Here is a 13,191-nt window from a genome sequence, read left to right as displayed (position 1 = left end):
TAAATCACCAACAAAAATGTTTAAAATAAGTGCTTGTTGACTGTTTATTACACATTCTGCATGATGATTTTGGGTTTTGTTTGTTTAATCCCATGTTTAATGACAATTTAGAATTTTAATTTTGTTGCCAGTATGCAGTGCCGTGTCGGTTTTTCTGTCTGGCTTGCAAAAACTTAGACCAAGAACGAACTGTTACGGAGGCATGAATGATTTTAACGTGGTGGCGCAGTAGTTGGCGGGAACAGGTGAACTCAACACAATTCGAACCCGATTCATATCAGGGGTCAGGGGTCGACCGTCTGGCCTCCCGTCTGGTGCCGTGCACTTTGCCGCACGCTCGAAGCCCGAACGATCCCCGCGTACGACGCGCGTCGCTTCTCCAGCGGCCGCGCATGCGCACATGCCCGTCCGCGCCGAGCCTCCGTCGGCGGCGGCGGGGGGGGGGCGACCTGCCGTGCGCGCTACCGCAGTACGGAACGGCGCTCACGCGAGCAACGGGAGCAGCGGGGGAGTCCGGATTTCTGCAGCGAGAGACGAACCGACAGTGAGCACTGCTCTCCATTTGTTCATAGGTTATTATGGTGGTTATTATTTATTGTTGGGAATATTGTTGGGTTTGCTGCGCATTTAAGGGGCGGCTCTCTCCCGGTCTGTGTGCTGGCTGTTGCCCCGGTTACGTGCGGCGACCGGAGCCGCTGTCAGTGGCGCCGCTGTCACGGGCCTCCAGGAGGGGTCGGGTCGGCCGGACTGCGCCGTCCCCCTCGTCAGCGGTGCGCTACCTGCTGATGACCGACCGCAGACAAGACCTTCCCGCGCCACCTAATGTCCACAGACCGACTCGGTTTCTCGCCGCGTCGAGCGCTGGTAGCCTGTTAGCCTAGCTAGCTTAGCCACGAGCGCCGCGAGCCCTCGTCGCCATGGAGCTGGCTCAGTGTTGCCATTTCGCACTGATCCGAGGTCAGTTGGGCCCTATCGGCCCTGATAGGAGGGTCGGAGCTGGGCCCGGGAACACAGGTCCTGGTTCAGTGCTGAGGGACAGACTCTACCAGAAGCTGTCCCCATCATCCCCGCACAGAGATGAGCTCAGACGGCCGCCACTCCACGGGGACTGGAGCGCCTGAAATATCGTGTATGATCATAGTTGGTTTATGCTACATTTATGCAACAGAACTCAACTGAATTACGTTTTAAGCCTCTATTTATTTAGCGCGTTGTTACAATGCTTCTTCACTGTGCAGTTGGGCTGCAGCAGAGCACGTTTCGTTGCCAGAAGGAGAATTTAGGTGAACGCGGTGGATTCCGACGGGGGGTGGCTTTCAGAAAATGACTAAAATAATATTAATAAAGGCACGTTGTGATGTCTATTCACGTTATTTCGGGGGGCCCACCACACCCCCCAATGTGCCAGACTGGTGAATTGTGCGGCAGTATCAGCATGGCCGGCTCTGCCCATGTGATAATCAGTTTTACACCGGATCATGCATAAATGTACTAATAGTTCGGAATGTGTGCATAAATAAATAAAACCCAGAATTATTATTGATATTAATTGGTGCAAGGTTGAGATGAACTCAAAATATGCTCGCTCGTTTTGCCTTTGTTTTTGTTGGTTGTTTTTTCGTTCAAAGTTTATTTATGTGATGCCGATCAGTGGCATTAATTATTAATGCAATTAGGGTCAAGACAAAAAATGAGAAACACTCAAAGCCTTTCTGATATGCTGGCGAAAAAGAATCGGGAGTGCATGAGATGCGGCTGCAAAAGACCCAGACCTAGACAGTGCATACTACATGAATAACATAATAATGACATAAATGCAACGTTGCTCGACAGATTGCAGCATAAACTTTAATCAAGGTTTTCTTGTGTAACGTTCCTGGAGAGTGAAGTTTTTTTTTTCTTAATGTGTTGTGAGCTGGTCGGTTTGATGGTTTGTATATACAGTCACGCTATGTGATGGATTAGATTGTTTTATGGCCTCGGTTAGCCAGTTTATGAAGTGGTCATGCTGACTCTTGCACTCTCTTTATCACCACAATCTCCCGCTCTCTCTACACACACACACACACAAAGTGCAGCCCTCTTTTCTACTCCAGCTGTGATTGGATGAAAAAGCCTTGCTTTTGAGCACCACGCACCGTGTCGTGCCCCGTGTAAGGTTTAGGCTTTCGTTCGTTCGGACGCGCATGGCCACAGTGCCTCTGTTTCCCACGGACCACAGGTTTCCACTTTCTCTCTGTTCACTCGCTGCCTTGTGCTGTGTGTTTTATTGCACAGATTAGTACTGTTATCAGTGGGAGTGTCTGTAAAAAAATATTGCTGACCTCTAACACCTGGTCATGGAGGACTCATGTGATACAGCTATAATGACCTATAATGATATTGTGATGTTAAACTCACACATCTTTTATGAATCATATTTTATCATTTCTAGTTAAGGAATATTGCATCTTTTATAATGTTATTGGACTTTACCCTTAATGATGTTTTGCAGATGGTACCATTTCTATGGGACTGTTAGCCAGGCTGAGCCGACTTGCTACTCAGGTCAGGTTCTGACTTGAGATTGAGACTTGAATGATGACAAAAGTGACTAGTTAAGTTGATTCAGCAACTTTTTTTTTTTAGTTGTGTGACCTACTCCGCTACTCACACCCACAAAAAATATGAAAACCACCCTACCATACACTTTTCGGACCCAATCAGTTGATAATTTACGTGCAGTTACTTCAGTAATAAAGCGTACTTCCTGACTATTAAAGGCGGAGCTGTCTATGGTGCTGATCCATTGGTGGTATGGCGTTGTAATTCATATCTTGATTATACAGTATGTATTAGAAACAGTTCTGTTCATGTTAACTGTTGACGTTCTGTTCAACTGTTCGTGAGTGCTGTAGATAGTCATTTAGTAATTCCAAATAAAATCGGCCTAACTAAATCACTCAGGGGTCAACCTATACCTCATATGGCTCACACACTGGCACCATATATAGAGTTGAAGAGTGTTCTTCTGTTTTTGCAGATGTCTGCTCGATATACATTGTGACGCATAACTTGTCGCGCCTCACAATATGCCATTTGTTTCATTTGTCATTATTTTAAAGAAGGAATGTGGCTTCACTCACAGCGGTATAATACTGAAAATGCTCATATTGAACTAGCAAGTGTTGAGAAGGTCCCCCTGTACTGCTGCCAAATTTCAATCGTCACCTTGTCCCTAGCTGGCGGGTAAAATGTAAAGTCCATCACACCCTCATTACACAGTAGGCAGGACGTTATTACAGCTCATGTTGGTCTGTGTCCATCTCCAGTCCACGCACACGACCGCAGTCAATTTTCTACTAATCCCCCTCCTTCCACTCATTGTTCCCGCATCCCTTCGTCTTTTCTCGTCTGGACTCCTTCGTTGTTTGGTATGCATGCAGACACTAGTTCTGTCTGTATTTGGGAGTACAGTAGAGTAGGGTGGAATGCGCTAGGCTGGGAGAGTACGTCATCTCTGCATCTGAGATGACTGTGTGTGTGTGTGTGTGTTATGTGAAGACTGATTATGCTTGGAGAAATTCTCCAGATTCCTTTGGTTTAAAAAAAGAAATATAGTAAAAATCACACACAGTATGTTTCTCATCCCAACAAAACACAGGCTCACACACACGCACGCAAATTTAAAAGGCTTATCATCACACAAAGAAAACTTGTTTACTTTACGCTTTTATCCAAAGCGACGTACAAGAGGAAGACACCAGCAATTCTCATTCGGTTTCTATAGATTTTGAGTTGCAAAACTAAGAGCCCTGATAAGGTCTAACTTGTCAAGAATAGAACATGCTTGTTAAGTGCTAGACTAATTTGTTAAGTGCTAGACTAATTTTTTTTTTGTGAGTGTAAGTGTGTGTGCATGTGTGCATGTGTGCATGTGCGATCCGCCAAAGTGCCACTGAGGTGCCACTGAGCAAAAGCACCGTCCCCACACACTGCTCCCCGGCGCCCACTGCTCACTCAGGGTGATGGTTAAAAGCAGAGGACACAATTCGTTGTGTCACCGTGTGCTGCGCTGCTGTGTATCAGAATGACAATCACTTCACTTTCACTTTCATATCCTCTCTAGAACAGTTTAAACTCCGGATCTCAAGGTGGGAGAGAGTGGGTGGGTTTCTATGTAGTCGCTGGGCGTGGTCCGCCTACGGATGCCGTTGCTATGCTATTACTGGGTCACCTATTTAAACTCAGCAAAGTTCTTTTAAATTGCTGCCTCATTTGTACTCGCACAGCGCTTCCCTGCTCTCTCTTTCTCCGCTCCCTCACACCTCTCTCTCACACACACACACACACACACACACACACATACACACATACAGTTTATCTAGTGGTCTGCGTTGTCGAGCCAGTCATGTAGAAACATGCAGCAGCACCGACGGTCACAAACCCAGTCTATGGTGGCATCACATAAATGCAGAGCGTGGCTCGTTGTCCTCAGTAATAGGCACGTTTAAAAAGATGGTGCAAAAACACGGCAGTGACACATCGGATGAACTGGAAGGCGGGGAGGGAAGACAAGACCAATGTTTGGGAGCTGTGAGTGCTGGCAAGAGGATGTTGTAATAGTGTAGTCTGTGTTTGTAATTAAAAAATAAATGATTTCAATAAGTAAATTAGGATTAGAATGAATCTTATGAATGAAAAATATGGTTATTCAGTAGCAATTACAATGATCAAGTCGTTGTACTCTCTTGGTGATATTTTGTGTTTTGTGTAAGCAACAGAGATGTTTACAGCGACGTGGCCGCACGAAAGAAGGTGGAACTGTACCTGTCAAAGTTTGACCGTCCACATTCTGCGAGTGTTCTAGGTCACATGACAGAAGGTCATCAGGTCAGGTCTAGAGTGACATGTAAGGGGTCATCAGACCTTTATCTCAGATCAGGCAGCTTTAACAGTCTCGGGAAGCTGCACTGTTGTACTGCGTTTGTGCGTGTTTGCGTTAGGGGTCACCATGACATGCGCTCCTGTTCGGTGTCCTCCGGGTCCGGCCAGGACGAGGGGTCGGTCATTCCTTTCCGAAGACGTAAAAACAGGTAAACCGGAGAGAGAGAGAGAGAGAGAGCGATAAGAGAGGGAAAGACTGGACGAACAGGGTTTTGTTTGTGTGTTATTGGCTGCTGAGACCAGTCTCATGTTTAAAGCCCCTGACTCCAGCCAGTCTGACAGCACACAGACCAACGACTGTTTCTACGTTAGTATTTTTAGCCGGAGCCTTATTCCTCTCTCGTTTAGCGCGGTTTAATCCCCTATAATCATTAGTGTTGGTGGCTAACTTCCTCTGGTTATGTAATCTGCACCGTTGGATTAGTTCTCCGTGGCCCTGTGTTTGTTGTGTCCGCTGGTGTGTGTCCTTCTTAATACGTCGACCTTCTGGGTATTTGTGACATTTCCAATAATGTAAGTTGAAGTTTATGTCCATCTTATGTATTTAAACGTTTGACCTTTAAGGACTTGCTGGCGTGGTACTTTTCAGTGTGTGTGTGTGTGTGTGTGTGCAGTCGTGGCCAAAAGTTTTAGATCTTTTTGTCAGTTGTTTCTGTGGTGTATTGTAGCATAATTATAAGCATTTTATGAGCTTCAAAGTCTTTTATTGACTTTAAGGACATCAAGTTTAAAGATTCAGGCCTCTGAATTCGCCCTGATTTGCTGTCACTCAACTTCTGGTCCAAATTCTGACTGATGGCGACCCATTCCTTCATAATCAGTGCCTGGAGAATATGTGGGTTTTTGTTTGTCAACCCGCCTCCACCAGTCTTCTTCACAACACCTGAACCTCTCTCCTTGAAGTTTTTGATGATCTGATAAATGGTCGATTTAGGTGCCATCTTAGTAGCAGCAATATTCTTGCCTGTGTAGAACTTTTTATGCAACACAATGACGACTGCACGTGTTTCCTTTTAACAGCTATATCTAACATACCACTGCACTGCCTAATGATAGTGGTGATATGGTGTGGTGTCGCGTTAAGTCTTCTGTTGCAGCGATAAAAATGATTCATTCGGATGTAGAAATCGTAGAAATTGTGCCTTGTAGTCAGTCGGCTTTTTGCAACACCCATCTTGTCCTGATCTGACCCAGAAGTGGACACTTTCATGGAATATATCATCCTGCTAACTGTCGTAGTTTGTACTGAATCATGCAGAGAATGTGGCTAACATTCTCTACTGTACTGACATTTGCATTTTTGACTGTGTTTGTAAATGTAAAGTATAACAATAACTTGTTATTGGTCAATGTTATAATGCGTTACTGATGTTTATGCTTTGCGTACTTTCCTCTCAGTCAGTATTATGTTCTGCCAACTAAATATTAATCATTTTAAGTATTTTATGCTTCCTCCGCTGAGGCATCATGTTCAACAATGACAAGATGTTTTAGGATTGCAGTCTTGTTACTCCTCCTCCATTAAAATGTACAGCCCTCGCAAGACAGTAAATGGCGATTAACCTGGTCTAGCGTCCTTAAAAACTGATCATTTCCTTTTCTCTCTCCCTCTGCAGCTGGGGGATGGCGGTGAATGTGTACTCCACGTCCATGACCATTGAGAACCTCAGCAGACATGACATGCTGGCCTGGGTCAACGATTCTCTGCAGCTCACCTACACCAAGATAGAGCAGCTATGCTCAGGTTAGTCCAGAAAACCCATTCATAGCAGCACAGGCACCACGTACAGGTTAGTTCAGCACTGGCAGCCCCTGGAGACCCCAGCAGTGCTACAGATTAAAGTCAGTTTACAGAGTCATGCTTAACCCCTTGGCCCATGTGTGTGATGCCGTTTCCCAGTTCTCCCGGTTCACTTCACTCTATCCTTGAATCCCTCATTTTATCTTATTTTTTAAACGTATTGTGCAGGAGCTGCATATTGTCAGTTCATGGACATGCTGTTCCCTGGCTGTATCCTGCTGAAGAAGGTGAAGTTCCAGGCTCGGCTCGAGCACGAGTACATCCACAACTTCAAAGTGCTGCAGGCAGCCTTCAAGCGCATGAACGTGGACAAGGTGAGCTCCTCTCTTCCCAGCTGATTCGAGTCCATCGATCCCATGCACCAGCGTTTACCCGTCTGCTGTTAATAACCAGGCCTGGCAGGCACAAAAGCAACTCACAGTGGTATTTCGAGACTGGGCGGGCCTCACTTTGCTGGTTAGCATGCTAACTTATCTCTGCTAAAATATATTTGTTAACATACACAGTAAAAAAATATAAAAAAAATAAAGAGTTGATTTTTTTCACATAACATTTGGTCCTGCTCAAAATTAGAGTAAAATTTACTCTATGGCCAGTGTTGCCAGAGTTAATTCCACTCAGTTTAGTGTCACTAATCCACCCTGCTTTCAACCATGCTGTCAGAGTTGGTTTACTCTCCGTAGACTCGTAAATACTCTCACTTGGTTAAAATAGGTTTACTCCATTTTTTACTGTGTAATGTCAAAATGGTTGTTTCTACATATTGCAATAGGTATTTAGGAAAAAATAGGCAAACCTCTTTCAGGTTTGGCACCTTTGAAGACACTGACAGTAATAATCAAGAGTTTAAAAAAGTATCGTGGGTCTAAAATCCCTTGTGTAGTAAACAGCACATAATCAGAATGAATGAAAGCACATTCTCTTCCTGAAAAACATTCACTTGACAGTGTGGGAAGGCTGAAAAAAGCAGGGAGTGATTTTGAACATACTCTCCCTGTGTGCTTTGCCGTCTGTATTTTCCCTCCAGTACCAGTCTATATTTCTGTTAAAATCTCAACTTACCAGAATTAAACTATATTTACCCTTCAAGTTTAAGGAAGACACCTGTGCTGCCGTGTGAACACACACTGAAAAAAACGCTGTCTCAAATTTAAAAAAATTGAAGTAATCTGTCACATTTAATATTTTAGCTTTAACGCTATGTAAATAACCAAACTAACCTCAGTAAAAAATTAAAAGTCAAGTGAAATGTAAAGTAAAAAAAAAAATACCCATAAGCATAAATTAGAAAGTTTAGAAAGAGCTAAATCAGAAAGAGCAAACTAATATTTTTTTGACTACTGTAATGAGAAAAAACACATTAAACAGACGACAGCTACAGTCCTTTTTTCAGTGCACTGTAACACATGATTCCCTTTTTTGATCTCCCTGCTGTGCGTTGCACCATTTAGTCCCGAAGGTTTCCTTTCTGCTGTGTGGGTTATTTTATATTAAAGCTCTACTTGACTTGAGATTTTAAAAACCATGCGTAGTTGGCGGACCGGTTGCGTCTCTGCAATAACCCTTGAACATCCCACTGCCATGTTGGCGTCACATTTTAGTATATATCACAATACCACTTACTGATTGGAGGCCTGTTTTTATGAATGCCTGGATATTTTTTTTCACTGGTCTCTATAGCTTTTACATTTGCATTTATAGCATTTACCAGACGCCCTTATCGAGAGTGACTTACAATCAGTAGTTACAGGGACAGTCCCCCCCTGGAGCAACTCAGGGTTAAGTGTCTTGCTCAGGGACACAATGGTAGTAAGTGGGATTTGACCTAGGTATTCTGGTTCACAGGCAAGTGTGTTACCCACTAGGCTCCTTTTTTTTTTTTTTTTTTTACTACCACCCTGCTTTTAATTGTCTGGCCATTATCTGGGTCACATGGCTACCGATAAAATAAAAGACCACACCCTGTGTGCTTGTTGTTTTTTTAAGAAACCATGATGAAGAACAGCATACGTTAATGTGTTTTTTCTTCTAATGTGTTTTATCTACTATATGTTCTTTCCCACTTTGATGGAGACAAATTCTAAATAATACTTCTATTTTTGAAAGTGTTCCTTTCTGCCACATCCTCTGTCAATGTTTTGATGTTTGCAACTGTTCAACAAAAGTTGCAACAGCGAACAGAGACAAACAGGGCAGCTTTATACAATCTTTATACAGGTGAGGACAATCACGATGAACACAGCACGAAATGAAACTCCGTGCCGAATCCCGGATCTGGAGTTGCCCCTTCCGGACAGGATCATGACAGTTACATTAGAACTGTTTTAGATATTGGCTAATGCCTTATGTTACTTGTAACTGTGCACGGTCATAATGTTACTGAGTCATTATTGGCCAACACTGGACATTAGACATGAGATATAATAATAAAACGTATTAGTATACATACACAGTTGCATATATATAGTATATACATTTAGGGCACTATTTTCAAACTTTATGCATGAGGAATACAGACTAACTACACAACTGTTAATTTCCATGTGTTTCTTTTCTTGTAGATAATTCCAGTGGAGAAGCTTGTTAAAGGGAAGTTCCAGGACAACTTTGAGTTTGTCCAATGGTTCAAGAAGTTCTTTGACGCAAATTATGATGGCAAAGACTACGAACCCCAGCTTGCCCGACAGGGTCAAGATGTCACGCCACCACCCTTTCCAGGTGAACTCACTTTCTACAAACCCAAGAAACCCCCTGCGGGCCCAGGTAGCAGCACACTGCTGGCCTGCATGTGTGTGTTATGTGTGTTTGCACAGCTGCACAGCATTCTCTTTGTTTGGACTTCTTTTTTGTCCATGGAAGAGTTAAAGTGTGTGAAAGGAGGGAAATCGTTTTTTTTCTCTCTCTTTTCACCCAGTCGCTGCTTGGTATTTGCTGCAAATTATAACCCCCCGCCAGGACACAATTCCTGCCCAACCTTCTGTTGCCTTAAAGGAATTCTGTTCCTACTGGCTCATACAGGCATGGCTTTTGCGCTTCTGCCTTATTGGTGCAACAAAGAGGTATACTTATAATAAAATAAGAAAAAAAATCCCTATCTAGGCCGTCTATCACCAAAATAAAGATGGATGTTTTGGTAACAGACAGCTGGAGAACAGCCGTATAATGTATGAATATCAATATGAAATGACTGTGTGTGTGCAGGGGTGGGGCAGTTTATCAGCCAAATAGTGTCAATTTTCAGTCATAGCATTGTTATGTATGATTTCTGGTTTCTGTTACATGCTAAACAAAACCCAATCTAGAGATGTATTGCAGCTACTGCTATTGCAACTTCAGTGCTGTATCTTCCATGTTCTTGCAACTTGGTGTTTGCTAGTGGTAATTTGCTAGGGTATGAGACATGCAAAGTATAAAAACCTGTGATAACTGGGGGGTGGATGTGTGCAATGATCTGGTGTAGGGCCACAGCGGACGTCGCCGACAGCTCCCAAAACCATGCCCACCCCCCAGCGGACTCACAACACCACTGTGGCTGCTGCCATCAGACGGAACCCAGTGGTTGCAAGGAATGGAGGCGGGGATGCGGAGATCATGGAACTGAATCAGCAGGTGAGGAAGGAGGGCACTGTTAACATTCATCCTAACATCCGTGTTAAAAAAACGTCCAAACCCAACCCAAACCCAGACATTAGCTCTTTAGTTATTCATTTGCACAATTTACAGGGTTCCTACGGTCATAAAAATCCAGGAAGAGTCATGGAATTTGAAGAAAATTGAAAAGTTCCCTTCCAAAAGTTTTGGAATACGAAATAAGCATATAAAGTTGTGGAAAAGTCATTGAAATCTGACTGACTCATGAGTGTAAAGTATGAATTACATTTTTACAGTTTAAAACTACCATGTTTAAAACTAGCGCAGGTCTATAGTGTCTTTGCTGGCTTTACGTAGTGAACCACGTCACATGCTACTATGTGCCTTGCTTCCATATTCCAGCAGCTCCCCAGCCGCGTGTCTCCTTTTAAAAATCATGTAAGTTACACCTGATGATCTTCACCGGAACCTGATTGGTCCATTGAACTCGGGCTTGGGCTGCACAAACTTGGAGGAAGAAACACTGTCGTTTAACTTAAGCTTTTCAGGGTTGTTTAACGAGATTTAGTTTAACGATATTTGGGCAAATTTGGTCAAGAAAATTGAAAAGTCATGGAAAAGTCATTTTAAGTTATTTTCTAAAAATGAACCCTGTATTGAGTCTGCTGGATATAAACATGCAGTTAAGTGGGTAGTAATATGCAGTTGAAAGAGACAAATCCTGCTAATACCATTGTGGTCTTTGTCCACATGTTCCGCAATTAGGTCATTAGTCCGTGACTGGAAGTCAGTGTACACGATAGTGTTCATTTTACCAACATTTAAGTTTCCTCCCTCCTCTGCTCTTTGAAGCTAATGGATCTGAAGCTTACGGTAGACGGACTGGAGAAAGAGAGAGATTTCTACTTCAGCAAACTCCGAGACATCGAGCTCATCTGCCAGGAGCATGAGAGCGAAAACAACCCCGTCCTCGCCAAGATTGTCGACATTCTTTACGCCACAGAGGTACGAAAACATGACAATACCCCCCCCAGCTATATACTCAACCGATTTGACCCCACTCCAACTAAAAATAAGTCAGTCCTCTTAAGTTGCACATTCAATAAATAGTCTGATGTATTGATCGATTAATTAAGAAAATACAGTACACAGGACGTGTTTGTGACCTGCTATTTGTGATGTTGAAACCTTGTTCTCCACTCCAGGATGGCTTTGCCCCCCCAGAGGATGAAGAAGTTGACGAGCAGCCACACGATCAGGATGAATACTGAGCTGACTTCCTGCCCCACCCCATCTCTCACCCGTCCCTCATCTCACTCCTACTTTGCACTTCTTTTTCTGGCCCGTTTCTTCATCACTTTACTTCCATACTTCCCAAAAACGAACGAACAACAACAAAAAAAACAACACAACTATACAGAGAAGAGTCGGTAGTGTGGGGGGGTCTGAGTGTGTGAGTGTGTGTGTGTGTGTGCGCGTGCATGTGTGCACTAAATAAATAGGGTGCAGTGGATATGCAGTGAGCCGTAAAGGAGAATGTTTTGCGGCGTGGGAAAGGCTTGCATTGTGCCTGGACTGAGGCGTGCGTCCTCCTGGTGAGGTTGTCTGGTCCGCTTTTAGTTTTGGGGGAATGCTACACAAAGCAGGATCTTTCGGTATCGTGAGCAAAAGTTTCAGTAAGCCTCCGCTCCTTGAAATTAAAAAAAAAAAAACAACACTGGTGCCCAACTCCATGTTTTTATTGAAAGGAAGTGAAATGAAAAAGCACCTCTGCTGATTGTGTAAATGAAGACAGAGAAAAAAAATCCTGCTTTGTATAACTACTCTGCCTTCGGCTGCTGCGGTGGTTGATCTGATAGACAGCCTCCCTTCTGGTGGTTCCTCCCATCCGTAGCCCTCAGCTCTGCTAATTCAAATATCCAACGGCTCAGAGCAGTTTCAGTAGTTCTGACAAAACTGACCAACGCTACGTTTTGTTCCCCACCCTTTTCACTAAAAGGTTTAACCTCTTATTTATTGAAAGGCTGAAGCTAGTTTTGGTTTCTGATCAGATGTTCTGAAGTGTTGTATGCATGTGTGCCACTTGTCACCTGGTTAGAGGAAATCTCACAGCGCAAGTGCTGCTAACGGGTGCGGCTGACAGCTCTGCGGCGCCATCTGTTGCCCACTGTGCGCATCCCACTCAGGCACAGAGAGGCTGGGAGAAGACTTTTTTTTCCCATTTGTAAATGTACCTTGTGGGAGCTTTGCTTCTTGAAGCTGTGGGCGGTTAGCGTTAGCATTTGCACTGGAGTTGCGGTGGCACAATGCGAACAATATTTATTGAGGAACTGGTGAGGTCACAGGTCAAGACTGGAAACTGGTGTCCAAATTTGAATAAACTCATAGCGGAGCAAGATGAAAGGCTATGCCATTACTAACGTTTTTACTGACGATGTTAAACAAGATTATTATTATTTTTGTAGCTGCTACATTTTGATTTTTCATTTTACTTATTTATTTCTTGATTGTTGGATTGGAGAGTTTGATTGCACGGCATCCAGTGTCATTTAGGTAAACGGTAGCTCTCTGGTGATTGACAGTTCAGCCCCTGCCATCATCTCTCCCTTACTCAAAACTGTGGCCATGGCAACTGTTTGCAGAACTTGCATCTGTTTGGAGTTTTATTATAACAAATAAACATATGCAGGGAAATAAAAAAGCATGATTTTTGTCTCTTTTTGTTGTACTGCATCTCATGGTTTCAATAAAATCAAAACTGGCAAAAGCCTAAGAAATAAGTTCCAATTTCGATTTTTTAATTCAGATTCAGATTTTGTGTTCTTTTAGGTTGTTAAAATGTACAATACATTTTGTAAGGGTGAAAATCAGAC

At 43.5% G+C, this 13,191-nt stretch overlaps 1 protein-coding gene across 4 annotated transcripts; it reads left to right on the top strand.

The window, feature by feature from the left end:
• The first annotated feature begins 409 nt into the window (after positions 1-409).
• Positions 410-13,020, top strand: LOC114773097 (microtubule-associated protein RP/EB family member 3-like). Of its 4 annotated transcripts, none has more exons than XM_028965629.1 (7): positions 410-544; positions 6,543-6,670; positions 6,896-7,041; positions 9,289-9,490; positions 10,188-10,336; positions 11,171-11,323; positions 11,524-13,020. In XM_028965629.1, the coding sequence occupies exons 2-7, from the start codon at positions 6,550-6,552 to the stop codon at positions 11,587-11,589; spliced, it is 837 nt and encodes a 278-aa protein (XP_028821462.1). In that variant the 5' UTR covers positions 410-544; positions 6,543-6,549; the 3' UTR covers positions 11,590-13,020. The 4 variants fall into 4 exon arrangements, with proteins under 4 accessions (XP_028821462.1, XP_028821460.1, XP_028821461.1 ...); XM_028965627.1 differs by having other exon boundaries at positions 420-544; positions 9,289-9,445; XM_028965628.1 differs by having other exon boundaries at positions 481-572.
• Positions 13,021-13,191: the final 171 nt, after the last annotated feature.

This window comes from Denticeps clupeoides, unplaced genomic scaffold (assembly GCF_900700375.1).
Source record: "Denticeps clupeoides unplaced genomic scaffold, fDenClu1.1, whole genome shotgun sequence".
NCBI classification, from domain to species: Eukaryota; Metazoa; Chordata; class Actinopteri; order Clupeiformes; family Denticipitidae; genus Denticeps; species Denticeps clupeoides.
This window is presented reverse-complemented; position numbering and strand designations above follow the sequence as displayed.

Bases quoted from the DNA above. Each gene is read 5' to 3' on its own strand.
- LOC114773097 (XM_028965629.1), top strand. From the start codon at position 6,550: ATGGCGGTGAATGTGTACTCCACGTCCATGACCATTGAGAACCTCAGC. The intron at 9,491-10,187 runs GTAGCAGCACAC...GATCTGGTGTAG, and splicing joins GAAACCCCCTGCGGGCCCAG to GGCCACAGCGGACGTCGCCG. The intron at 10,337-11,170 runs GTGAGGAAGGAG...TGCTCTTTGAAG, and splicing joins TCATGGAACTGAATCAGCAG to CTAATGGATCTGAAGCTTAC.